This window comes from Scardinius erythrophthalmus (genome assembly GCF_964197995.2).
Source record: "Scardinius erythrophthalmus genome assembly, chromosome: 12".
Lineage (NCBI taxonomy): Eukaryota > Metazoa > Chordata > Actinopteri > Cypriniformes > Leuciscidae > Scardinius > Scardinius erythrophthalmus.
The window spans coordinates 29,895,805-29,921,945 of record NC_138232.1 but is presented as its reverse complement, the minus strand read 5'-3'; the positions used below and the strand labels follow the sequence as shown (position 1 = coordinate 29,921,945).

Below are 26,141 nucleotides of genomic sequence, written 5' to 3'. Positions count from 1 at the left end.
TTTTAGGACATTTCTATTTGACTTTTCCTAAAATTACATTATGAAGAAAATAATATTAGTACATGTAAGTAAAATTATTAATCCCAAAAATGCCCCCTAAAAAAGGTACCTTACCCCCTTTAAAAAATACCACAAAAAAAAGGTGCCTTTGGTAATCACATTTATGGTAAATAAATATTATTAGTGCAGCAAACTCATTGCTGTTTTGAATCCAAAATAAATGTGGTTTGTGCAGAACCACAATGTTTGAGGAGTGGTGAGGAAATCAGTCCAAAATTCTATGCAAATGACCACTGAAGACTTTCTGCGTTTAAGGAGATATTTATTGTTAATCCACATAATTGTCAGTGTTATGTGAAAATGGCTCTTTTTTTCTCAGCTGATTGCATGCTTACAGCAGTGCAAGCACAAGCATTTGCACTCTAACACCTACAACATGTGACCACAAACGGCAACAGATAACAGCCTCTAATTTACAAAACACGCTTCCACGGCCACTTCAGAACAGTACAGTGTTTTGTTCTCAGCCATTCTTGGGTGCTTTCAGCTATATATTTTGGGTCACTATCCTGTTGGAGGTGCAAATGAGACAGATTTCTGATGCTTGGCAGTACACTGGGGTCGATTTTGCTGTGCCCAGGGAGATATCTACAGTCCCATGGACCTTATACTTCTTAATAATACTTGCAACTGTAGTGACGGGAACATCAAGCTGCTTGAAGATGGTCTTATAGCCTCCACCTTTAACATGCTTGCCTATGATTTTATTTCTGATCTCCTCGGACAACTTTCTCTTTTTGCTTTCTTTGGTGCATGTTCTGTATGGTGTACACAATTATACCAAATAGCAGGGTGACTACTTTTTCCATTATAAAAGGCTGAGTGACTGCTTACAAGATTGAAGACATGTGTGATACTAATTAAGCAAATCAGTTCGTTTGAATTATCACTAAAATACAATTACTTGAAATGATTTTCTAGGGGTGCCAACAAGCCTGTCCAGACCATTTTTTTATATATCTCTGTAGAATGAACAATAATTTATATCCTTTATTTCTTTCTTCACCAAAGGCATGCAGATATACATGAGACAATTCCTTTTAATTTAAGCAGTTTTCTGGAGGAATGAAGCATTTTTTTCAATGAGCTGTAAGGGTAAGTCTGTATATTCAGGTTTTCCAAGACCATGGTTTTGGAATTCTGGTTCATCAAAGAAAACAAACAGTTGCTGAGAGGAGTATATTAAAATAAGTATATATTTTGATTTTGATTTGTTTTAACATATTTGAATGCTTGTTTTGTCTTATTTTTAAATCCCTTTAAGTCATCTTGAGGCCTCTTGGATGTTTACTGAGGCCCTCTAGAGCAGTGGTTCTCAACTGGTTTGGCCATGGGACCCACATTTTCCCATGGTCACTAAGTCACGACCCACTGATCCTTATTTTTCTCTTTATTGAAGTGAAACCTTAAAAGTAGAGTACAGGGTCTGACAGGACAAGAAAATTTGTTAATTAACAAGTTACGAAAATAACGTAAGAATAATGACACTGACACATACTGTAGCTTAACAACATCTCATCTGACAGAGATACTGAATCAGGACATGTTTTTCTCAGGCACTCTTTACTTAAACTCTGTCTGACAAAAGAGTCAACAGCTTTCATGCACATCTTTCAAAATAAAAGTCTTGCATTAGAAATAAACATTTAGAATTAAAAAAAAATGTTGTTGATGTTGTTTCTTTGACTGCACAGTCTGCAACCCACTCAAAACGGTCTTGTGACCCACCAGTTGAGAAACACTGCTTTAGAGGGCCCCATCCCCTGGTTGAGAATCACTGGTTTAAATTATCACACAAATGTAACTGGTGAAAGTTATTCCCTAGACTCTTCTGTCTCATGACTAATATCAACTCTATAGTCTTTGTCTGCCCTCACATTGTAAAGTTAGAATGAAAGTGTAGGGCGGGACTTATTTTTGTCCATTGGGAATTGATTGAAATGTTGTGGTTTGCTATTGCTATGATCTCATGTGAGTGACAGGTCGTCCCCACCCTCACGCCGAAAAAAAGGTCATCAGAGAAGAGAAGAGATGTCATTGCAAGAGGGAGGGGTTGTTATTATTTGTGTTATATGATGTGCACAGATGAACCACAGATATAATACATAGTGCACAGATACTGCAAAAATACTGCTATAATATAATATAAATACTGCGATATTCCATGAAAAATAGGAATTGCCATTTTGTTTTTGTTTTATGATGACTTTAAAGTCTGGATGAACCATAAATTGAGACATTGCAACATTCCATGAAGCATTTTGATCTCAAGGTGACTTTAAAGGGACACTTCACCCATTTGCATTAAGCTTTGCATTGTTAGAAACCCAGTCATACTATTGAATGGTCGTGCAACACTCTTTCATTTTTCCCTGATACGGGAGAAATCTGTTATTTACCTCTTACACTTCCTCCTACAATGACGCAAAAATCGTCATTTTGCGTCATTGTAGGAGGAAGTGTAAGAGGGGGGGATTTCTGTTGAGACTACAAGCACTCGTTCCTCATCTCTCCCAGGGGGCGGGACCCGCTCACGCTACAGACCTATTACAGATCAGTGGGTGGGACTTTACTCTCTGAAACTGAAAGCAATATCCTCCATCTTGTTCGAAGCTAAGCTAACAGGCGCTGTGGAGACAGATGTAAAGTTATGACAATAGCGGAGGAGAGTGCTCAGTATGATATAGACTAGAGGAAGAGGATTTCGGAAGTCTGATGCTTGAATCAGGTGTTTGTGGCTACCTTTACAAGCCGCATTATAGCGAAGAGCAGCCGAGGCAGAAGACCTGCCTGCCGCGGACGAGGAGCCCGGACTGGCTCGAGTTAGGGCGGACTGGTGGCGCCGGTGATCTCACTATGCAACTACGAACCGCTACGAACACAGAGATAGAGTCCGTCTGCGGCAAAGAATTTCAACGATGACAATTTCTCCTGGACGAAATCTCTGAATCAGACGAGGACACGGATGTTTGTGTTGTGAACTAGTTTCCTAGTTTCGCACCGCATAATGTTCTGACTGAACATCCAGGTACCATGCAATAATTCACCTTTTCGAAAGAAATACAAACGAGGAGTAATGCACTAATGAGTTCGCCAACTAACTAGACATTTTGTGTGAATGTGAAATTAATTTCAAGCTCTGGTGGTAGCTAGCCTTGTAGACGGAAGAGTGATTTCTCTTATAGGCAGATATGCGCTTTCTGGATTAGTGGGAGTGGCTTGCGGAGCTGTGCAATGTGGTGCATTGTGGGAGTTGTTGTCTTTCATACAAATGCGTCCTGAAGTTATTTTTTGTCTTTTCTCGGTCACAAAGGCACCAAATTCAAAATTTCTTTTACATTTCGACTACATATATGACCCACTTTAAATAAAAAACAATGTTCAAATGGGTGAAATGCCCCTTTAAAGTTCATCTCAATAGTGAGTGTGTTTGTAGGTTTGCCTTCTCCTAATGCTTTCTCCTCCCCTCTTCCCATTCTCTGGGAATGACAATGACCAGTTATTCTTTTTCTCTTCAGTCACGTTTTGAAATATCATGCAGTGTACAAGAGGCTGATGTGCCTTCTGCTCTAAACAGCTCTGAGGCACACTCCACTCCTTCTCCACTTGCATAGAAACGGGAAATAAACAACGACTGTTCTGTGAACAGAGAACCGCACAATGGCATGGTGGAATACACTGCATGAGTATGGGGTGTTAAACTGTTCAAATAAGGGTGGATTGGTCCCTAGGATTTGAGACATACCAAACACTACAAAATTCATTAATCACTGAGATACTAGTCGTCTATGGTAAAACTCTTAAAAATTTTGCATTATACCACGTTACCATCATACGAGTTAAAATTTTGCAATGGCAAGATTTTTTACAAGGATTTTTTTCCCACATTTCCGTTTGGATTCATACTTACTTAATGGCCTCCAAATATCCTTTAGCTGCTGCAACATGTAAGGGAGTAGCACCAGTCCGGGGGTGGCAAATATTAGCAGGTAATCCGTCTGTGAGCCAATGGCGGGCATCATGCATGATCCACTCCTCTTCTGCCCGCTTAGCTGCTTCCACATCCATGCCTGATGAGAGATGGACTGATTATAAGTATCTCCTACACTTCTGTATAAAACAACAAAATATGCAAGGTTCTCTGAAGAGAATTATCTAATGAATTTGAGTCTGTTATTATTATTATTAATTTTAATCTAACCAGCTGATGTTGGTTTGCAAAAAAACGAATTAAATGTAAATGTACTAATCTATAAATTTCTAGAAACATAATTGTGGAATTATGTTTATAATTATAGAAATATTTTGTCAAGTTATTTGTGAATAAATACAGGGTAAATACACTGAACAAAATTATAAACGCAACACTTTTGTTTTTGCCCCCATTTTTCATGAGCTGAACTCAAAGTTCAGATCTAATACTTTTTCTATGTACACAAAAGGCCTATTTCTCTCAAATATTGTTCACAAATCAGTCTAAATCTGTGTTAGTGAGCACTTTTCCTTTGCAGAGATAATCCATTCACCTCACAGGTGTGGCATATCAAGATGCTGATTAGACAGTATGATTATTGCACAAGTGTGCCTTAGGCTAGCTACAATAAAAGGCCACTCTAAAATGTGCAGGTTTACTCTATTGGGGGAGTCCAGGGGGGTCTGAAAACCAGTCAGTATCTGGAGTGACCACCATTTGCCTCACGCAGTGCAACACATCTCCTTCGCATAGAGTTGATCAGGTTGTTGATTGTGGCCTGTGGAATGTTGGTCCACTGCTCTTCAATGGCTGTGCGAAGTTGCTAGATATTGGCAGGACCTGGAACACGCTGTCGTATACGCTGATCCAGAGCATCCCAAACATGCTCAATGGGTGACATGTCCGATGAGTACGCTGGCCATGCAAGAACTGGGATGTTTTCAGCTTCCAGGAATTGTGTACAGATCCTTGCAACATGAGGCCATGCATTATCATGCTGCAACATGAGGTGATGGTCGTGGATGAATGGCACAACAATGGGCCTCAGAATCTCGTCACGGTATCTCTGTGCATTCAAAATGCCATTAATAAAATGCACCTGTGTTCGTTGTCCATAACATACGCCTGCCCATACCATGACCCCACCGCCACCATGGGCCACTCGATCCACAACGTTGACATCAGCAAACCGCTCACCCACATGACGCCATACACGCTGTCTGCCATCTGCCCTGTACAGTGAAAACCGGGATTCATCCGTGAAGAGAACACCTCTCCAAAGTATCAAACGCCATCTAATGGGACCATTTGCCTACTCAAGTCGGTTACTACGACGAACTGCAGTCAGGTCGAGACCCCGATGAGGATGACGAGCATGTAGAGGAGCTTCCCTGAGACGGCCTCTGACAGTTTGTGCAGAAATTCTTTGGTTATACAAACCGATTGTTGCAGCAGCTGTCCGAGTGGGTGGTCTCAGATGATCTTGGAGGTGAAGATGCTGGATGTGGAGGTCCTGGGCTGGTGTGGTTACACGTGGTCTGCGGTACTGGCAAATTCTCTGAAACGCCTTTGGAGACGGCTTATGGCAGAGAAATGAACATTCAATTCACGGGCAACAGCTCTGGTGGACACTCCTGCAGTCAACATGCCAATTGAACACTCCCTCAAAACTTGCGCCATCTGTGGCATTGTGCTGTGTGATAAAACTGCACATTTTAGAATACCGTACTGATACTAAAATGTGACGTGAAAACACTGCAGATCACTGATTGGTCAGACAGAATCGTCACTACGAGCATCATTGTATTTGCGACACGAGACACCAAACCTGCTAGATTTAAATAGCCAGTAACAGCCACCGCTGTGGCACCTGTTTTTACACTACTTTCTTGACTTGCTTGAAGAAAATAAAATAAAAAGTGTCACAAAAAAAGAAATGGCTGAATCGTGGTCAGTGGACAAAGTGCAGACGTTCCTCTCGTTGGTTGCCGCAACTATAACGATCAGTCTATAATCCCACCCACTTTGGAAAAGCAAACCGAGCTAAAGCGAACCGAGCCCTGCCGTGCCGAGCCGAGTCGTACCACGCAGTGGAAAAGCGAAGCAAGCCGTACCATGTAGTGGAAAAGCGCCTTAAGGCACACCTGTTCAATAATCATGCTGTCTAATCAGCATCTTGATATGCCACACCTGTAAGGTGGATGGATTATCTCGGCAAAGGAGAAGTGCTCACTAACACAGATTTAGACAATATTTGAGAGAAATAGGCCTTTTGTGTACATAGAAAAAGTCTTAGATCTTTGAGTTCAGCTCATGAAAAATGGGGGCAAAAACAAAAGTGTTGCGTTTATAATTTTGTTCAGTGTATATAAAAAGTTACATGATACATTGAGTAAAAATGCCTTTAAGTTATGTTTAATTTGTGTGACTCGATCAAAAAGTAAAACTGATTTGAGTCTGCACACAAAAGTGATATTTAGTTTTCCCAAAAATGTTGATTCTGTCATCATTTACTTACCCTCATGTCATTCTAAATCTGTATGAATTTCTTTGTTCTGTGTAACTCAAAAGAAGACATTTTAAAATTGTTGGTAGTCACATAGTTTTGGTTACCACTGATTTTTTAATGTACAAAAATACCCTGAGTAATTTCTCAAAATATATTTTGAGAAAATAAGAAAGTCATACAGTTTTGGAAGGACATGAGAGAGTTAATCAGACAAACAATTTGGGTAAACTATATCTTAATGTTATTGATCCAATAACATTCAGGGTTTTCTTCAGATGACTTTTTGACTCTGAGAGGTCAAAAGCTTGCAAGTTGTTGAATGTGTGCGAAAAAAATAATGTTTTTTTTTTTTATATTGTGTGCTTTGCACCTGTACTCCAACAAACTTGGATTGGGTGATTATTCTTAATAAAGGCTTTAACTTCTGCAACCTATACACCAGGGTTTCTCAAACTCAGTCCAGGAGGGCCACTGTCCTGCACAGTTTAGCTCCAACCCTGATCAAACACACCTGAGCAAGCTAATCAATGTCTTCAGGATCACTAGAAACTCACAGCTAGGTGTGTTTGATCAGGGTTGGAGCTAAACTGTGCAGGAGAGTGGCCCTCCAGGACCAAGTTTGAGAAACCCTGCTATACACGATTCATGATGTGACATCTCAAATGTTGTGTTGTCTAACCATGTGTTGATGTGTGTTCCTGCAGCAGTGTCTCTGTGGCCTCATCCTCTGCAATGTCCAGTGGTACATCACCATCACAGTTCACTAAGCAGAGAGATGCACCCTGCTGGAGCAGAAATCTGAAACACCAATGTAATCTTAAATTGTGAACTCTGGAATGAGCCTAAAAGTTTATAGCAGTCAATAAACTACAGTCAAGGACTACAGTCAAGTTGTACAATGTCTGAGTGACAGTACCAGTAAGCACAGTATAATATATACTAACAGGGTTCATAACATTCACAACAGTCCATTTACTTTTACCACTTAATTAGGTAGGAATATTTCAAAATAATTTAAACCCCCTAAATCACACAACTCTGTCCACATTTAAAAACTGTCACAATGTAAGCAACTTATAATTTTTCTATTGGCAATTTAACTTTCAGTCTCAGTGCTACCTTTAAAATGCTTGTCATGAATAGTAGTATAATACAAAAAAGCAGCGCCAAGATTTAGTAAAAGCTATTACATTAAACACGACAGCTGTTCACGACATCACTGCGCACAATAGAAGATTGTTATTTTCATTGTACAGCATTGTTTTCTAATGTAAGGTACAGTGGTTCTTAACCAGGGGGTCAGGGCGCACTACCAGGCCTCAGCAAACTTCCAAGCGGACCTCAAGATGACTTCAAATGTTTTTTTAAAAACATTCTTAAAAATAAAATAAAAAAAGACAACTTGATTTTTTGTTGCTTTGAGTATTCCTACGGTCTTGGAAAACCTGGATATATGAGGAAGCCTCATTTTAAAAGTGTGATTTCTAGACCTGGAAAAGTCATGTAAAATAATAAAATCTTAGAAACTGAGTTTATATACAGTGGGGAGAACAAGTATTTGATACACTGCCGATTTTGCAGGTTTTCCCACTTACAAAGTATGTAGAAGTCTGTAATTTTTATCATAGGTACACTTCAACTGTGAATCACACTGTATGATTTTTAAGTAATTAATTTGCATTTTATTGCATGACATAAGTATTTGATACATCAGAAAAGCAGAACTTAATATTTGGTACAGAAACCTTTGTTTGCAATTACAGAGATCATACGTTTCCTGTAGTTCTTGACCAGGTTTGCACACACTGCAGGAGGGATTTTGGCCCACTCCTCCATACAGACCTTCTCCAGATCCTTCAGGTTTCGGGGCTGTCGCTGGGCAATACGGACTTTCAGCTCCCTCCAAAGATTTTCTATTGGGTTCAGGTCTGGAGACTGGCTAGGCCACTCCAGGACCTTGAGATGCTTCTTACGGAGCCACTCCTTAGTTGCCCTGGCTGTGTGTTTCGGGTCGTTGTCATGCTGGAAGACCCAGCCACGACCCATCTTCAATGCTCTTACTGAGGGAAGGAGGTTGTTGGCCAAGATCTCACGATACATGGCCCCATCCATCCTCCCCTCAATACGGTGCAGTCGTCCTGTCCCCTTTGCAGAAAAGCATGATGTTTCCACCTCCATGCTTTTTCCTCCAAACACAGCGATTGGAGTTTAGCGATTGGAGTCTATTTTGTCTCATCAGACCACATGACCTTCTCCCATTCCTCCTCTGGATCATCCAGATGGTCATTGGCAAACTTCAGATGGGCCTGGACATGCGCTGGCTTGAGCAGAGGGGCCTTGTGTTCGCTGCAGGATTTTAATCCATGACAGCGTAGTGTGTTACTAATGGTTTTCTTTGAGACTGTGGTCCCAGCTCTCTTCAGGTCATTGACCAGGTCCTGCCATGTAGTTTTGGGCTGATCCCTCACCTTCCTCATGATCATTGATGCCCCACGAGGTGAGATCTTGCATGGTGCCCCAGACCGAGGGAGATTGACCGTCATCTTGAACTTCTTCCATTTTCTAATAATTGCGCCAACAGTTGTTGCCTTCTCACCAAGCTGCTTGCCTATTGTCCTGTAGCCCATCCCAGCCTTGTGCAGGTCTACAATTTTATCCCTGATGTCCTTACACAGCTCTCTGGTCTTGGCCATTGTGGAGAGGTTGGAGTCTGTTTGATTGAGTGTTTGGACAGGTGTCTTTTATAAAGGTAACAAGTTCAAACAGGTGCAGTTAATACAGGTAATGAGTGGAGAACAGGAGGGTTTCTTAAAGAAAAACTAACAGGTCTGTGAGAGCCGGAATTCTTACTGGTTGGTAGGTGATCAAATACTTATGTCATGCAATAAAATGCAAATTAACTATTTAAAAATCTTACAATGTGATTTTCTGGATTTTTGTTTTAGATTCCGTCTCTCACAATTGAAGTGTACCTATGATAAAAATTACAGACCTCTACATACTTTGTAAGTAGGAAAACTTGCAAAATCAGCAGTCTCCCCACTGTGTGTGTGTGTGTATATATATATATATATATATATATATATATATATATATATATATATATATATATATATATATATATCCTTAATCTTTATCCATTAAATCACAAACAACTGGAAAAGGGGCCCTCGAAAATTTGTTGTGGACAATTCTCCAGGTTCTAAAAGTCAAAAAGTTCTAGAAGAATGTCACTTAATGGATTTGTTTAATAAAATAATGTTTTAATCAAAAGTTGTGTCTTTAAAGGTGGGATCAGTAGTTTTTGAAAAACACTTCTGAAAACTGTGTCTGACCGAGTACCAAAACACACTTGTAACCAATCAGCAGTAAGGGGCTAACATTTTTTAGCTTTGTTTCACAGAACTAATATATGCTGGCTATTGCTTGAATATGCTTGTGTGTCATCTTTGCTTGTTTTTTCATTTGCGATCATATTGTCGTTCTCTTCAGCTATGAAAAAGACACTTCATTTTCACACCATAGTCTTGAGCGTCTAAACCTCCTCTACTGTCTGTTTCAAGCGTCGGCTCCCAAAGTGCAAAGTGTGTCTGAAACGTAAGATAATATACTCCTAATATATGTTTGTTTTCTTTGGTTCATCATTTAGTGATCGATATAACCCCCTAATCTTGTTATAGTTGTAAAATATTCGTTGTGCTCGTGCTATCGAGTTGATCATGATAAGTTTGTTTTTGGGATAGGTGTTGGAAACCCAACGTGTGTGTTTGGAAACCCAAAACACATTCGACATGGATTACCATAGTAACACATTGCTTTCACTTATTGATGACATCATACCCTCGGTCGGCAGTGGCAGGTACAGCAGATTCTGCCATAGTCGTGGCCTGGGTTGCGGTCATATACGCAAGTGTGGGGTGGAGCTATCAAATTAGGAGCGAGATACCTTTTGGGGTAGTAGCGGCGTGTTTGTTTTGGTGATTTCAAATATCAACATTGGCCAGAAGTGTATTTCAAAAACTACTGATGCCAGATTTAATATAGGACTGGTAAAAAATGTACAGTACATCAACTGGTTTAAACCATGAACAATTATTAAAGGAATAGATTAAGATGAAAATTTACTCACCCTCAAGCCATCCAAGTTGTATATGACTTCAGTATCACAATCAGAGTTATATTAAATACTATCCTGGCTGTTCCCAGATTTGTAATAGCATTGAATACAGGCAGAGTTTTTGAAGCCTCAAAAAGTGCATCTATCAACCATAAAGGCAATCCATACAACTCCGTATGTGCTTTTATAAGAGAGTCGAGTTCTGACTCGAAGTTGAGCCAGTGATTATGGTTTATAAAGTTTTAAATATAGATATTTTACTTACAAAAATACTAATTATTTAATATAACTCAGATTGTGTTTGACTGAAAGAAGCCGCAAAACCCACATTTAGGACCGCAAAACAACCATTGCAGTCTCTGTCTGGCTACCTGGTTGATTCTGCCAGTAACGTGTATATCTCATATATTAAGCCATGCAGGTATAAGTGAAAGTGCAATTGGCTCATCAAATCATATTGAGTGGAGCGATCCTCACATAAAAATCATAGATACACTTTTTAATTATAAAATATATACACTGTGTTTTTTATTTACCATGAACATTTTAAAATTAAAAAGCTTTGAAGGGGAAAAAAAGAAAAACAAAAAGAATTATAATGGGTTTATGTAAAATAATTATGTATTTGTATGTATAATGTTGATAGTGGCCTTGAAAGTACTTGGTAAAAAGATGCTATTTATAAAAATATTATTTATACTACCTTTATGCTGATTCTTTATTAATTAGGGGATTGAATGTCATTTTCTATGACTACATATTATAATATGGTGCATTTAATCATGATACATCACAGAATACTGTGCAATAGTTAAACATTAAATTAACTAATTCATAGTCATAGTAATAATGGTTTCATAAGAGTAATAAGGGCCTTGAGGCTGTGCTAGTTTCTATATTAATATATTAATCTCATAACATATTTCAATCACACTCAACATCTCAAAGCTAGCTAATCGGTAAACATAATAGAACACCTTGAGACAGACTCAATCTAAACACATTTTCATTAAATTCTGTCATAACATACTCTGTTATCTCCAGGTTCCCACAGGATGCAGCCACATGAAGAGGAGTCCAACCCTCACTGTCCACCTGGTTAACTTTGGCACCCTGAGACAGAAGAAATTCCACCATCTCCATACTGCCATCAATACAGGCCTGGGAAAGAACACCATGTACAATCCATCAGATTTTTACAGAAATGCACCAACATTAAAGTCAGCATGAAACAGATGATGCAATAGTCTGAATGAATAAAAATAGGGAGTTCTTCCCTTTTTTGAAATATATCTGACTGAAACAGCTTCTCGAACAAGAAAAATGTACTTGATTCTGTCCATCGGGAATTGATTGGATCGTTGTGGTTTGCTATTACTGTGATCTCACGTGAGTAACAGGTTGTCAGGCCCATGGGCCGGTAAACACGTCAACGTAGAAGAGATGTTGTTGCAAGAGGGAGGGGGAAGTTATTTTGATTAAAGATAATGAGGGCACATTCATATACAGTGAGGAAAATAAGTATTTGAACACCCTGCTATTTTGAAAGTTCTCCCACTTACAAATCATGGAGGGGTCTGAAATCGTCATCGTAGGTGCATGTCCACTGTGAGAGACATAATCTAAAAAAAAAATCCAAAAATCACAATGGATGATTTTTTAACTATTTATTTGTATGATAAGTAATAAGTATTTGAACACCTGTCTATCAGCTAGAATTCTGATCCTCAAAGACCTGTTAGTCTGCCTTTAAAATCCACCTCCACTCCATTTATTATCCTAAATTAGATGAGAAACATGGAGTTTGAGCTCCCTCCAAAGATTCTCTATTGGGTTTAGGTCTGGAGACTGGCTAGGCCACGCCAGAACCTTGATATGCTTCTTACAGAGCCACTCCTTGGTAATCCTGGCTGTGTGCTTTGGGTCATTGTCATGCTGGAAGACCCAGCCTCGACCCATCTTCAATGCTCTAACTGAGGGAAGGAGGTTGTTCCCCAAAATCTCGCAATACATGGCCCCGGTCATCCTCTCCTTAATACAGTGCAGTCGCCCTGTCCCATGTGCAGAAAAACACCCCCAAAGCATGATGCTACCACCCCCATGCTTCACAGTAGGGATGGAGTTCTTGGGATGGTACTCATCATTCTTCTTCCTCCAAACACGGTTAGTGGAATTATGACCAAAAAGTTCTATTTTGGTCTCATCTGACCACATGACTTTCTCCCATGACTCCTCTGGATCATCCAAATGGTCATTGGCAAAGTTAAGACGGGCCTTGACATGTGCTGGTTTAAGCAGGGGAACCTTCCGTGCCATGCATGATTTCAAACCATGACGTCTTAGTGTATTGCACACAGTAACCTTGGAAAGGGTGGTCCCAGCTAGGGGTGGGCGATATGGCAAAAATATCATATCACGATTTTTTTCAGGAAAATCACGATTAACGATTTTATCACGATTCTTTTTATGTTGGTTTTACTATTTTGTGACTTAGCATTACAGCCAATCTAATGTCCATATTCTAAAAACAAAACCTTAGGTAACAAAATAAAAAATAAATTAAAAAAAATGGCAGACAGGGGCAAAGATAAAAATATTTGTCATTATTTTCTTTGTTATTAAATATTAAGATCACAGATACACATTACACATACACAACTTAATATACAAATTAAATAGGCTAAACAGTGCTTTATATTTTCAGCTACAGTAGGTGTATTTAACAGCAGCATTGAAGAAAGTAATTAAATGAACAAATATGAAAGTAAAACAAAACAGACTTCACTGTATAAATTAAACATTGATACTTATTAAAGATACTATTAAAGTTATCAGTCAAGAGCAATGAGTGATTTTCTCTTTGCATTTTGTTGTTTTATTAACATTAAAGGATATCCCTTTAAGGACAAGCGGCAGCGTGTTTACTATTGCTACTGTCTCTTTAAGAGTTGCGCGCGACGCGTCTAATATACACGCATTAGACAAGCAGATTTTCTCTCAATTTTCTCAAGTTTGCTTTCACTTTAGACATAAACGACTTTATGTAAACCTTGTGTGTATTTGACAGTATAAGCACAATAAGACTCGAAAGATAACTTAGTCCAGTATCCAGGCGCTGGTAGACAGGCTTTTAGTGCGTGAGCTTCACATACGCGCTGAGGAACACACATGAGCAGCGCATCAGCACGCGAATTAAATGTTTAACCGACAAGGCATTAAAGCACATGCAAATTATGAACTTTTGTGAACTGCAGTGTCCCGTTCCGCTGCGTTAACATTTTATGTGAATATACGTCGCGTTGTTCAGTATGTTGGGACAGAGGCGCCAGAACAGATATAGGCTAATGCACGATTCTACGATATTTCTTCAAAAGCAGATCGTGAAGACATTTTAATCGCCCACGATCAAAAATCGTCATATCGCACACCCCTAGTCCCAGCTCTTTTCAGGTCATTGACCAGCTCCTTCCGTGTAGTTCTGGGCTGATTTCTCACCTTTCTTAGGATCATTGAGACCCCACGAGGTGAGATCTTGCATGGAGCCCCAGTCCGAGGGAGATTGACAGTCATGTTTAGCTTCTTCCATTTTCTAATGATTGCTCCAACAGCGGACCTTTTTTCACCAAGCTGCTTGGCAATTTCCCCGTAGCCCTTTCGAGCCTTGTTAGCCTTGAGCCTTAATTCTTACTGATTGTATGGGGTGGACAGGTGTCTTTATGCAGCTAACGACCTCAAACAGGTGCATCTAATTTAGGATAATAAATGGAGTGGAGGTGGACATTTTAAAGGCAGACTAACAGGTCTTTGAGGGTCAGAATTCTAGCTGATAGACAGGTGTTCAAATACTTATTTGCAGCTGTATCATTCAAATAAATAGTTAAAAAATCATATATTGTGATTTCTGTTTTTTTTTTTTTTTTGATTATGTCTCTCACAGTGGACATGCACCTACGATGACAATTTCAGACCCCTCCATGATTTCCAAGTGGGAGAACTTGCAAAATAGCAGGGTGTTCAAATACTTATTTTCCTCACTGTAAATATATAAAACATTATAGTTATACTTTAATACTATAATGTTTTATGTATGTTTCGGCCGATAACCAATAAATGACCAATGTTAAAATAAATATATATATATATATATATATATATTATTTATTTTACATTTTTTTATAAATGTATGGATATGTTTGAACATATAACTATTTTACATTTGCATCAAATTACAAGAAACTGGTTAACGCTGCAGTGAGGTTGTTTCTATTACAGTGGCTGTGGAAGTGACGGGAAAATTGACGTCTTTCTCTCATCTGACTGCCGTTATCAATTTCTGTCATTAATTACTCACCCTCATGTCGTTCCAAACCCGTAATACTTTTTTAATGAAATTTGAGAGCTTTCTGTCCCTCTATAGACAGCTACGCAAATTACACCTTGACGTTTCAAAAAGTTAATAAAGACATTGTAAAACTAATCCATATTAATTGAGAGGTTTACTCCAAAAGGTTTAGTTTTCTGAAGAGACATCACTTAATATGATAAACAGATTGATTTTAGACTTTTATTCACATATAAACATTCATCAACTCACAAATCAGTTGTGGTAATCAGAGGCTCAAGCATGTTCGCTTGACTTGCGAGAACCAACGAGGTTCATTCTCGTGTATGTTTGAGCTTCCACATGAACCAATGAGGTTCATTCTCGTGTGTTACTAAGCATGTTTGAGCTTTCACATGAAACAATGAGGTTCATTCTCGTGTTACGCAGCACGTTTGAGCTTCCACAAGAACCAATGAGGTTCATTCTCATGTGTTACGCAGCGCGTCTGAGCTTCCTCAGGAACCATTCTTGTGCATTAAGCAGGTTCGGTTGAGCTTCTGTTTAAATGTTTTCTGATCAATGTTTATATGTGAATAAAAACCTAAATTAAATCTGCTTATTATATAAAGCGATCAAGTCTCTTCTGATAATTTGGACCGCTCAATTCATATGGATTAGTTTTACGATCTCTTTATGAACTTTTTAAAGCGTCAAAGTGGTAGTTGAGTAACTGCTTATGGAAGGACAGAAAGCTGTCTGTTTTCATTAAAAATATCTTAATTTGTGTTCCGAAGATGAGCGAAAGTCTTATGGGTTTGGAAGGGTGAGTAGCCTAGTTAATAACAGAATTTTCATTTTTGAGTGAAGTATTCCTTTGAAATGCAGTAAAATTCTGACCTGGTGTAAAGCTGTTATTCCATCTGCATTGGCACAGTTGACCACATCATCATCTCCATTCTTTACTCGTACTTCTCTCAGCATCTCGGCTGCCTCCTCTGTGTCACCGCTAGCACACACTGCTAGGAACTCTGCCGTCTTCTCAAACCTTACCCGCAACCTGAGAAAGGGAGAGACAGGCTATCTGGAATGGTATTGACATCATTGTGACAACTCAAAACTATACAGTATTACACTATTACACTGTTACTAGACTTGACAAATATTATGTAATTTTGGGTTCTACACTGAGGTTCTACAACTGCCACCTTTAGCTTCAGCAACCATCAGGTCTAGGAACAATATTTTCAAATTGTGCTGGTTCTTTGATACTGTACATTAAGAATGGATAACCAGGAAACACATTCTACCAGGATAGTAATCCAATGCATGGCAGATGGTCCTTGACACCCAAAATAGCAAATTAAATCTGGAGATCTTCATTAAAGAGTTAAGCTGAGAAACACAGAAACAGATTTATTCGGAAATGCGTGTTTACATCAAGGAACTATATCACTAATTAACAGTAAAATGTTCCCTTTGTTCTGTTTTTGCCATTATTGTGGTGGTGAATCTCTAAACCTGTTTTTTTTCTGCTGCTCATTGGTGTCTGTTCTGCCTCCATCAGGAGCTCCGGTGCTCGTCTCTCCTTTCCAGCGACTCCGCGGCACCGCCGGCTCTCTGTCTGTACTGGAGCCCGACCAACGCGTCAGCTGCTCCCGACGCTTCGCAACCGCCGCGTCCCCCATAATCCAGCACTAAAGACACATTTTAAAGAGAAATCCCCATGATCACAGCTACAGGAACATATATGACACAGACACGCCCTCCATGCGCGCTGTTTACACTTCCTCATCACATTCACAGGAAGTTACTAAAAACATCTAACGTTAATCAGTCATTAACGCTCACTTCTGTCCCACTAAAAATACCTGCCGATCGGAGATTTCGACGACCAGTAATAAAGTTCAAGAACCTGAAAAAGATTTTATGTAATTGCCATGACGTTTAAGGCTTTAGGTCAGAGATCAAAACTACAGTTCCACCTCCAGGCTGCAGAGGGCATAGCAGAGATCCTTTCCAGCTTCCGGGGGTTGCAATACACCCCAAGGGATGATGAATTAGCTATCATTTTTATAATACCTTCAAAATGTCATGTTTTAGCATTTCCCTTTTTAAACTTATTTTTACATTTGTATGAGTACGCTGCAGTTCAAACAATGTGATGCACAAGGCTGTAAGAGGAGGTTCTGATGCTTTTCTTTTTTACTTTTTTATTTCAACATATTCACAAACTTGTTAAAGTATATCATGAGCTATCTGATATATTCCAATTGTCAAATATGTGTGAAAGAATGTTTTTTTAAAACACCTTTATGTAAGGATGGAGAAATGAAGCCTCGTGAAGGAAAAGATTCGAAGTCTCGGATTATCGATTACAGTGCCATCTAGTGGTTAATAAAATGTATACACTCTTTATTTATGTAATTTTATTTTGTGCACAAATAAAAGCACAACAAGCTTTTACCCTCTGATATAGGGTAAAAGATAGCTGTCACAGACTCACTGATTCAGCCAGCAAGCCATCAGCACCAGATTACAGACCATAACCTAGATGTGCTGTGTTTGACAGAAACTTGGGTAAAACCAGACAATTACATTACTTTAAATGAGTCCACCCCGCAAGATTACTGCTGTAAACATGAGGCTCGTTTAAAAGGAAAAGGGAGAGGTATTGTTGTAATTTATAGCAATATCTTCAGTATTACTCAGAAGTCTATAATTCTTTTGAGGTGATGGTGCTTTCTGTAACGTTATCTAGCGTAAGTGATAAATCCCGTTTAACATTTGCTGGCTACTGTCTACAAGCCACCATACAGATTTTATCAAAGAATTTGCTGATTTTCTATCAGAGTTAGTACTGGCTGCAGATAAAGTCCTAATTGTTGGTGATTTTAATATCCAAGTAGATAATGAAAAAGACATTATAATTTAGACATTAGCATTTACAGACATTATAAACTCTATTGGAGTTAGACAACAGATGTCAGGACCCACTCATTGTCGTAATCATACTTTAGATCTAATATTGTCACATGGAATTACTGTTGATGCCGTTGAAATTCTGCAGCAGACCGATGACACCTCAGATCATTATTTAATCTCATGTAGTTCATTTAGCCATGGTTGCAAAGCCAACTATGTTATAAATATGGTAGAACTATCAATTCTGCCACTAAAGATTGCTTATAAATAATCTTCCTGATCAGTTTAATCACGTCAGCATCCCAGATAGTGTAGTAAAAGAACTCGATATTGCAACAGAAATGATTGGCTCTCTCTTTTCCAGCACTTTATACATAGTTGCTCCACTGCGATTAAAGGAAATAGTCCAACGCCGTGGTACAACGGGCACACTCGGGCCTAAAGAGAGCAGCCAGAAAAATGGAGCGTAGCTGGAAGAAAACAAAATTAGAATTTTTTCGCATTTCGTGGAGACAGAGCACGATTGCATACAGAAAAGCCTTAAAACTGCTAGATCTGTTTACTTTTCAACACTTTTAGTGTTGAAAAGTAAACACTCTAAATTAACGAAAAATAAAAATTCAACACTGGACGTTTCCAAACAGCACAGCAGTAATGATTTTATGAACTTCTTACAAGATTGATAATATCAGAGAGAAAATTATAACTATGCAACCGTCTACTACAGTATCGCATCAGGCAGTGCATTGTAGTCTCCCTGAGGAAAATTTTCATTCATTCATTGCTACTGAAGAGGAAGAATTTACTAAACTCGTTAAATCATCTAAATCTACAACATGTATGTTAGACCCTATACCGACTAAGCTACTGAAAGAAATACTTCCAGAGGTCATAGATCCTCTTCTTAATATCATTAATTCGTCTTTGTCTCTAGGATACGTACCAAAAACCTTTAAGCTGGCTATGATTAAACCGCTTGTTAAAAAACCGCAACTTGATCAGAATTAGTCAATTACAGGCCGATCTCGAATCTACCTTTTCTGTCAAAGATATTAGAAAAAGCAGTATCTTCACAACTATGTTCCTTTCTTGAAAGAAATGGTATCTGCAAGGATTTTCAGTAAGGATTTAGACCGTACCATAGTACTGAGACGGCTCTCGTTAGAGTCACAAATGATTTGCTCTTATCATCCGATCGTGGTTGTGTCTCTCTATTAGTGTTACTCGATCTTAGTGCTGCATTTGATACTATCGACCACAACATTCTTTTAAATAGACTCGAAAATTATGTTGGCATTAGTGGAATTGCACTTGCATGGTTTAAATCATACTTATCTGACCGTTATCAGTTTGTAGCAGTAAATGAAGAGATGTCTCATCGATCACAAGTTCAGTATGGCATACCAAGGCTCAGTACTAGGACCGCTGCTGTTCACTCTGTACATGCTACCATTAGGAGATATCATTAGGAAACATGGAATTAGCTTTCACTGTTATGCTGATGATACTCAGCTCTATATTTCTTCAAAACCTAACGAAACTTACCAATTCACAAAATTAACGGAATGCATAGCGGATATAAAAAATTGAATGACTCGTAATTTCCTACTTCTAAATTCTGAAAAAACAGAGTTTCTAATTATTGGACAAAAAACTTCCTCACGTAATAACCTAGAATACTGTCTAACACTTGATGGCTGCTCTGTTAAGTCTTCGTCGTCGGTTAGGAACCTGGGTGTGCTCTTTGATACCAATCTTTCATTTGAAAGTCACGTGTTTAGTATCTGTAAAACTGCATTTTTCCATCTTAAAAATATATCTAAATTACGTCATATGCTCTCATTGACAAATGCGGAACAATTAGTATATGCGTTCATGACATCAAGGCTAGATTATTGTAATGCTCTACTGGGTGGTTGCCCTGCACGCTTAATAAACAAACTACAGCTAGTTCAAAACGCAGCAGCTCGAGTTCTTACCAGAACCAGGAAGTATGACCATATTAGCCCGGTTCTGTCAAAACTGCACTGGCTCCCTATTAAACATCGCATCAATTTTAAAATATTGCTGATCACGTACAAAGCACTAAATGGTTTAGCTCCGCAGTACTTGAGCGAGCTCTTAACGCATTATAGTCCTTCACGTCTATTGCGATCTCAAAATTCCGGCCAGTTGATAATACCTAGAATATCAAAATCGACTGCTGGTGGTAGATCCTTCTCCTATTTAGCACCAAAACTTTGGAACAGCCTTCCTACCATTGTCCGGGAAGCAGACACACTCTGTCAGTTCAAAGCTAGACTAAAAACACATCTCTTTGACCTAGCTTTCACATAATACATTATAGACTTTAGATTCGATATTAGGCTGCATAGATTAGGTCAGCTGGAACCGGGAACACTTCCCATAAATCCTGATGTACTCGTTACATCATAAGAAGAATGGTAATTCTTCTACGCTAATTTTAGTGTCTTTGTTTATCCCGAGGTTTTCCCGCAGCCTGCCGGATCCAGGCCGTATCCAGATCTGACGAAGGACCTGCCTGGACCCGATGACAACGCAGTGCTGAAGTACCAACTAGTCTCTCCCTATGGAGGATCTCTTTACCACTCTACAGATAAAGCGTTGTCGGGAAACTCAATTCGCGTATCTACCCCAAATTGATAAAATAAAATAAAATTCTGTATCAAAAATTATAAGGAAACACCAGTACTTTGTTTAGGCTTGGTTTGTAGGGAATTACAAAACTGCGTACATATATTCAAACGCACATAACTATAGAACCAATTCTTAATGCGCATGTGAACGCCATCAGCGTTTCTCACAGGTTCGCGTTTAAAGTCTATGTAGAGAGAATTGGGTCGTCTTAGCGGCCCCTGATTTAATAACAAATGATTGTTGCGACGGAAGCGAATCAATCATAACTAACCTTAGCTGGAAAATAACTTTACTAAAGAACCGCTATAAAGCCAAAACAATCTCTGTTACCATAAATTATACGTTTATCTCTGTAAAGCTGCTTTGAAACAATCTACATTGTTAAAAGCGCTATATAAATGAAGATGACTTGACTTGACTTGACTTAAAACGACATCTTTTTCTCGTGATAACGAGATGCTATGTCGTTAAAACGACATCTTTTTTCTTTTCTTTTTTTGTCTTTATAAGAACACGTGTAGTCATGTACGTTCAAAAAGCTTAAGCAAATAGTAGCAGCCCCCAATCAGGCAAAATGAATCAATGAGGCCCTTTTTTTAAATATATTTTATATAGGCCTATAAGTTTTTTTTATATAATATATTATATATAGCCTAAGATTTATTTTTGTTAATAGACTATATCTTCATTACCTAGAGATATAATTAAACAAAAAGTAGTCAAAACACATCTAACAGAAGAACATAGCCTAAGTTGTTTATTTTTTACAACATTGTGTTCTTATTTTGTTTAACCCTCTGGGCTTCTTCGCCCGAAAATGGGCGAAAACTTGAACGTTTTGAAATGTTTAATTTTTTTTGCTTTATCGGATGGGGGTGAAACTTGGTGACTTTTGTTGTATTACCTATATGAACACACAAAAAAATCAAGGAGATGATTCTGATATGTTAAAGGGTCGTAAAAAAAAAAGTCACACTTAGCTTCCTCCCGCCCGAAAACGGGCGACATAGGAAATGAATGGGAAATACGAAAAAATAGGAAAACTCAGAGAAACTTTTGGTGGTACAAGCTACAGATCAGCAACTGTGCTGAAAAAAAGTGTACAGCAATGAAGGGGTGACACTCTAAAACATCAAGAGTGCAAATAAGACACCCTCCCCCCCACACACACACACCCACACACACAAACACACACACACACACATACAGAGAAATGAACTGGTAAGACTGAAACAGCAAATTTTGCCCCAAACTATATAAAAATTATATAATCATAATAACTCCAAAACTATAGCAAGGAGAGTCAAAAGGTAGGTATCGTTTGAAAGAGCTCTTTTTAAAATTTTTGAAAATATAAATTACATTACATTTGGACATTGTCCTGCCAAGAAACGGCGGATAAAAGACAATATATAAATATATATATATATATATATATATATATATATATATATATATATATATATATATATATATATATATATATATATATATATATATATATATATAATTTGTATTATGATTTTGCATATCTTTCTTATTTGTCATGGAATAACTCAGGAAGGAAATAAGGTAGGAGGAAAATTCTTTTTTAGTGAAGTCCCCCTACATGTTAGCTGCATCTGGATAAAAAAAATAAGAATTTTTGGATAAAGGAATCAAAAGTTACAGCATTTGGAAAAGAGATAACCTTTTTGTACAGTCTTTGACACCCCCTCATGGGCATTTTTTTCTCCATGAAGAATATCTTGTCATAAAAGCAATAGATTATGTTAATTTTGGGCTCATTTTAATTGTAATAATATGCTGTAAAAAATGAAGTGCCATTTTCAATTATCTAAGAATGTTTCATGAGCTGTATGATGTTTTTGACAGTACATTATTTTATAGATTATGAAAAAAAGAAATTCTATTTATCAGCAAATAACTCAGCAGTACTTAAGAGTTTTTCAAAGTGGATACATTCACTGTAAAGTTCAGACTCTAAGCTTTCAAATGACATCAACTTTGTGTTAATAAAGGCAAGATTTTTGAAAAATATGGTAATGAATATTTCCGCAGCTAGGTGGCGCCTGCTGGCGGTACACTCGGTTTAAGAGGGATTACTCAGCACTCGTTAGGAGTTAATAAATGTAATTAGATGCATTAAAAAGCTGAAAAATAAATCAAATAAATAAATAAAAAAGCTATACGCCGCCTATAGGCGGTTATAGGACATGACACATATTTATACATTTTGAAGCCACTAGATGGCGCTCTTCTCACTTGAAACATTTTTTTTTTTAGGCCTGCACTCTATTTTGATGTGAAATGTTGCATTTATTGAAAAATAAAATATAAATATATATATATTAATTCTAATGGAAAAAATAGCTCATAAAAATTATATAATTAATGCAAAGTATCATAAAAAATTCTAAAAATTCGAAATAATAATCAGAAAACATTATAGAACAAAAATATATTTGATTGGTTATCCTGGGAAAAAGTAAAGTAAAATTTTAAGGCTTCGTCCGTTTTCGGGCGGGAGGAAGCTAAGTGTAACCCATTTACGAAGAAGCCCAGAGGGTTAATTAACGAAATGTCAATCTTCATCTTTATAACAGAAGATACAATACAAAAATCTTCAAGATACAGCCATATACAGTCTTCACATGTATAACGGATTGTCACCTTAAACAGTCCGTTGTGTGGTGGAATAAGCAATGCTATATAGAAATATATGGTTACCGGTAGTATCTTAATTTAAACTTTATTTTATTATTTTATTTGTTCATTAACTAATTATGCTAACTCAACTAATTTAATTTAAAGAGCTGGATACTAATTACTAATTAAATAATGTCAAATATTAAATGTAGGCTATTGATTAGAGTTGCCATAGACTAAAGGATTTTTCTAGACTAGTAGTCATTTATTTAAGCAATTAGGACTAATCGCACGTTTATATTCAATCCTGGGTGCATGTAGGCTATAGCCTATATTACGCGCTCAAGCGCATGCATAAAACTTGCCGCAAAGCACCGGCAAAAGTAGGCTAATGATATAATAAATGTGTCTGAAAAAAATAATGAAGCATTTTAATTGTTTATTAATGAACTAGTCTTTTCTAAATCAGTGTAGGCTGCCTGCAAACATATCTACATCTCCGCTGTAATTTAGCCTCTAGAGATGCGCCTTTCATACAGACAGGATCACATAATCAGATGGTACCGTATTTGCTTTCGATTGGATTTTTTTTCGTTGGTGGACTTTTTTTTTTTTTTATAAACTTTATATAGATAGTTATATTTCTCATATCTCTGAGGCTTGTCTATACACTGTTTTTCGGTTCATTTTTGAGACGCGCTCCAATTCACAGGGATCATGAAAGCGCGCCCTGTTCGTTTTCTTTTATTTTACAAAAGCACAACGTTTTCTTGTTGTTGAGAGTTTACACAAATAAAAGTAGTTGCAACTGATGTAATATTCTTTTCTGTATGACCAGAAATGATGGAGTATTTTAAGTTGTTTCCACTGTTGATAGGAAAATGCGAGTGATGGCACCGGCGCGTCCATGTCAGTGCGCGCTCCACACTCCGCACAAACACTCGGATATGCGCTTAATAATAGCGTTTTTTTTGGATACGCTGATTTCTTAGGCGTGCCGCAAGAACACCACAGACACAGTGTAATCACCATGGGAAAATCTCAGAGTAAAACTGGGAGTTGTGAAAAATATGATACACCGGTGTATTGCCAGAAGAGAAGTTAATTTATGTATTATCTTTTTACTCTTTTAATTAATTGTATAACTATACTGTACATATTTTTAAATTGTTTTTATAACTGTTTTAAAGTGCCCCTATTATGCTATTTACTACTGAATTTTCTCATAATATACATGTGCACATCACCACATTTTTCAAAGATTCTTAAACGGCTCGTCAGATGAATCAATCTCTCTAAATCCCTCCCTCCACATGCTACTGGCCAGACAGCTCAGGCCACATTTACACATACCCGGGTATTTAGAGAAACGAATATTTCTCCCCTTCCGTTTTCAAAAATAACATCGTGCACACAACATCGTTTTCAAAAAAAAAGTTGTCGTTTACATCAACCCGCATAAATACAATGGGCGGCAGTGTAGGGAGAAGGATAAAGCCATGCAAGCCAATCAGAATCCTCAAAATCGACAACAACGAATAGCACGAGCGACTTCCTGTTCCTTTCAAAACAACAGACATGGCGCGAGGTTCGTTCGTTTGGACAGACAGCGAAGCAAATGCAAACAGGCCAAAAGCGTTTGCACAAAAGTAAAAATGAGTATCACTTTAACAGCAAAACAAACTCTAAACATAGGGCGCTCACATGACGTAAGCATTTTCTGGCGCATAATGTGACGTTTGAGAACCTAAAACCCCGTTTCTCCCAGTTGACACGGCAACACATAACCGGCGTTTTCAGAAATCTCCACTTTGGCCGGAGTTTTTAGAAATAATCGTTTTCTGGGATAAAAACGGCGTTTTCGTGTAAATGACAGGCCAAAACGCAGGGAAATTTTCCCATCGTGTAAACGGGGCCTCAGTCTGTTGTGATTGGTTTACTGCGTACTTAAACAAAAACACCCATTACCATAACAACATCAGCTGTCCTGAGGCTTCCTACACCGTAAACTAAACACAGTAACGAACAATGACATCGATTTTGCCATATCAATCTGAACGCGAGTCCAATAATGAAACTCTGGAAGAACTAGTTATTCAACCCGAACCTCCATCACAAGGACGACTCAAGCAGGACGTTTCTCAGTGATACACTGCATTAATAGACACAGTTATAGATAATCGTGGCCCACAAACTGATAAGCATAGTATAAAGGGTTAGTTTCAAGGGTTTGCGCATATGCTTCAGTTATTGTGTGCGAGAGAGATCTCAGGACTGGTAGGAGCATATTGTGGCGAGCTTTAACGAGAAGCAGTGGGTCCGAAATTTTAGGATGATCAAGCCAACCTTTGATATGTTGTCAACGTTTGTTCACATTCCTCTCCTACGACGACACAACGTTTCGACAGGCCATCCGTCCCTTTGCAGACGCGCATCGGGGTTGCTCTTGTCATTAAACCGCGGAGAAGTATGTAAGCTGCTCATCCTCAAATAAGGGGAGTGGCAATACTGAGAGCGTCCACCGTGTTTCCTCATGATGCGCTGGGGAAAAGAAACACCTGTGTGGCATTAGTAATTAGAGGGAAACATTATAAATGTATGATGTAGTGGTTGTTTGGGGGGTTTTTGCCGGCTGTTGCTGCTGAGTTCCTTGCCAAAGCTGCCGTGCCGGGACGTGGGTTTAAGATTGTTGTGCGAATCGATCGGGAGGGATATTTTGCTGGGGTTTTCCCCGTTTAAGTTTGGCGGCCGCCGTTGAGTTCCCTGAACGCGGAACCCACGTCCGGTAGCGGGTAAGAAAGCCAGCAGTATATTTTCAGGGATTAAAGTTCTCCGTCGCTACGACGGATTTCCGTTAATTGCAGCAAGTCCATGACGGATTTCCGTCATTGCGGGTTCCAGTCTGTCCTTAAAGTCTTAAATTCACTTT

The 26,141-nt window shown here is 38.3% G+C and overlaps 1 protein-coding gene across 3 annotated transcripts in view; it reads right to left on the bottom strand.

Moving 5' to 3' along the window:
- The window catches only part of ppp1r12c (protein phosphatase 1, regulatory subunit 12C), a 38,522-nt gene extending 12,846 nt beyond the window's left edge, over positions 1-25,676 (bottom strand). The window contains exons 1-6 of one of the 3 annotated variants that reach the window (XM_081381128.1): positions 25,559-25,676; positions 16,502-16,677; positions 15,881-16,040; positions 11,690-11,820; positions 7,222-7,340; positions 3,971-4,130 (exon numbers count right to left, since the gene is read on the bottom strand). In XM_081381128.1, coding sequence (XP_081237254.1) covers positions 3,971-4,130; positions 7,222-7,340; positions 11,690-11,820; positions 15,881-16,040; positions 16,502-16,668 — 737 coding nt within the window. In that variant the 5' untranslated portion in view covers positions 16,669-16,677; positions 25,559-25,676. Of the gene's footprint in view, positions 1-3,970; positions 4,131-7,221; positions 7,341-11,689; positions 11,821-15,880; positions 16,041-16,501; positions 16,757-16,851; positions 16,958-25,558 lie in introns of those variants that run through there. The other 2 variants (XM_081381129.1, XM_081381130.1) reach the window with 2 other exon arrangements.
- Positions 25,677-26,141: the final 465 nt, after the last annotated feature.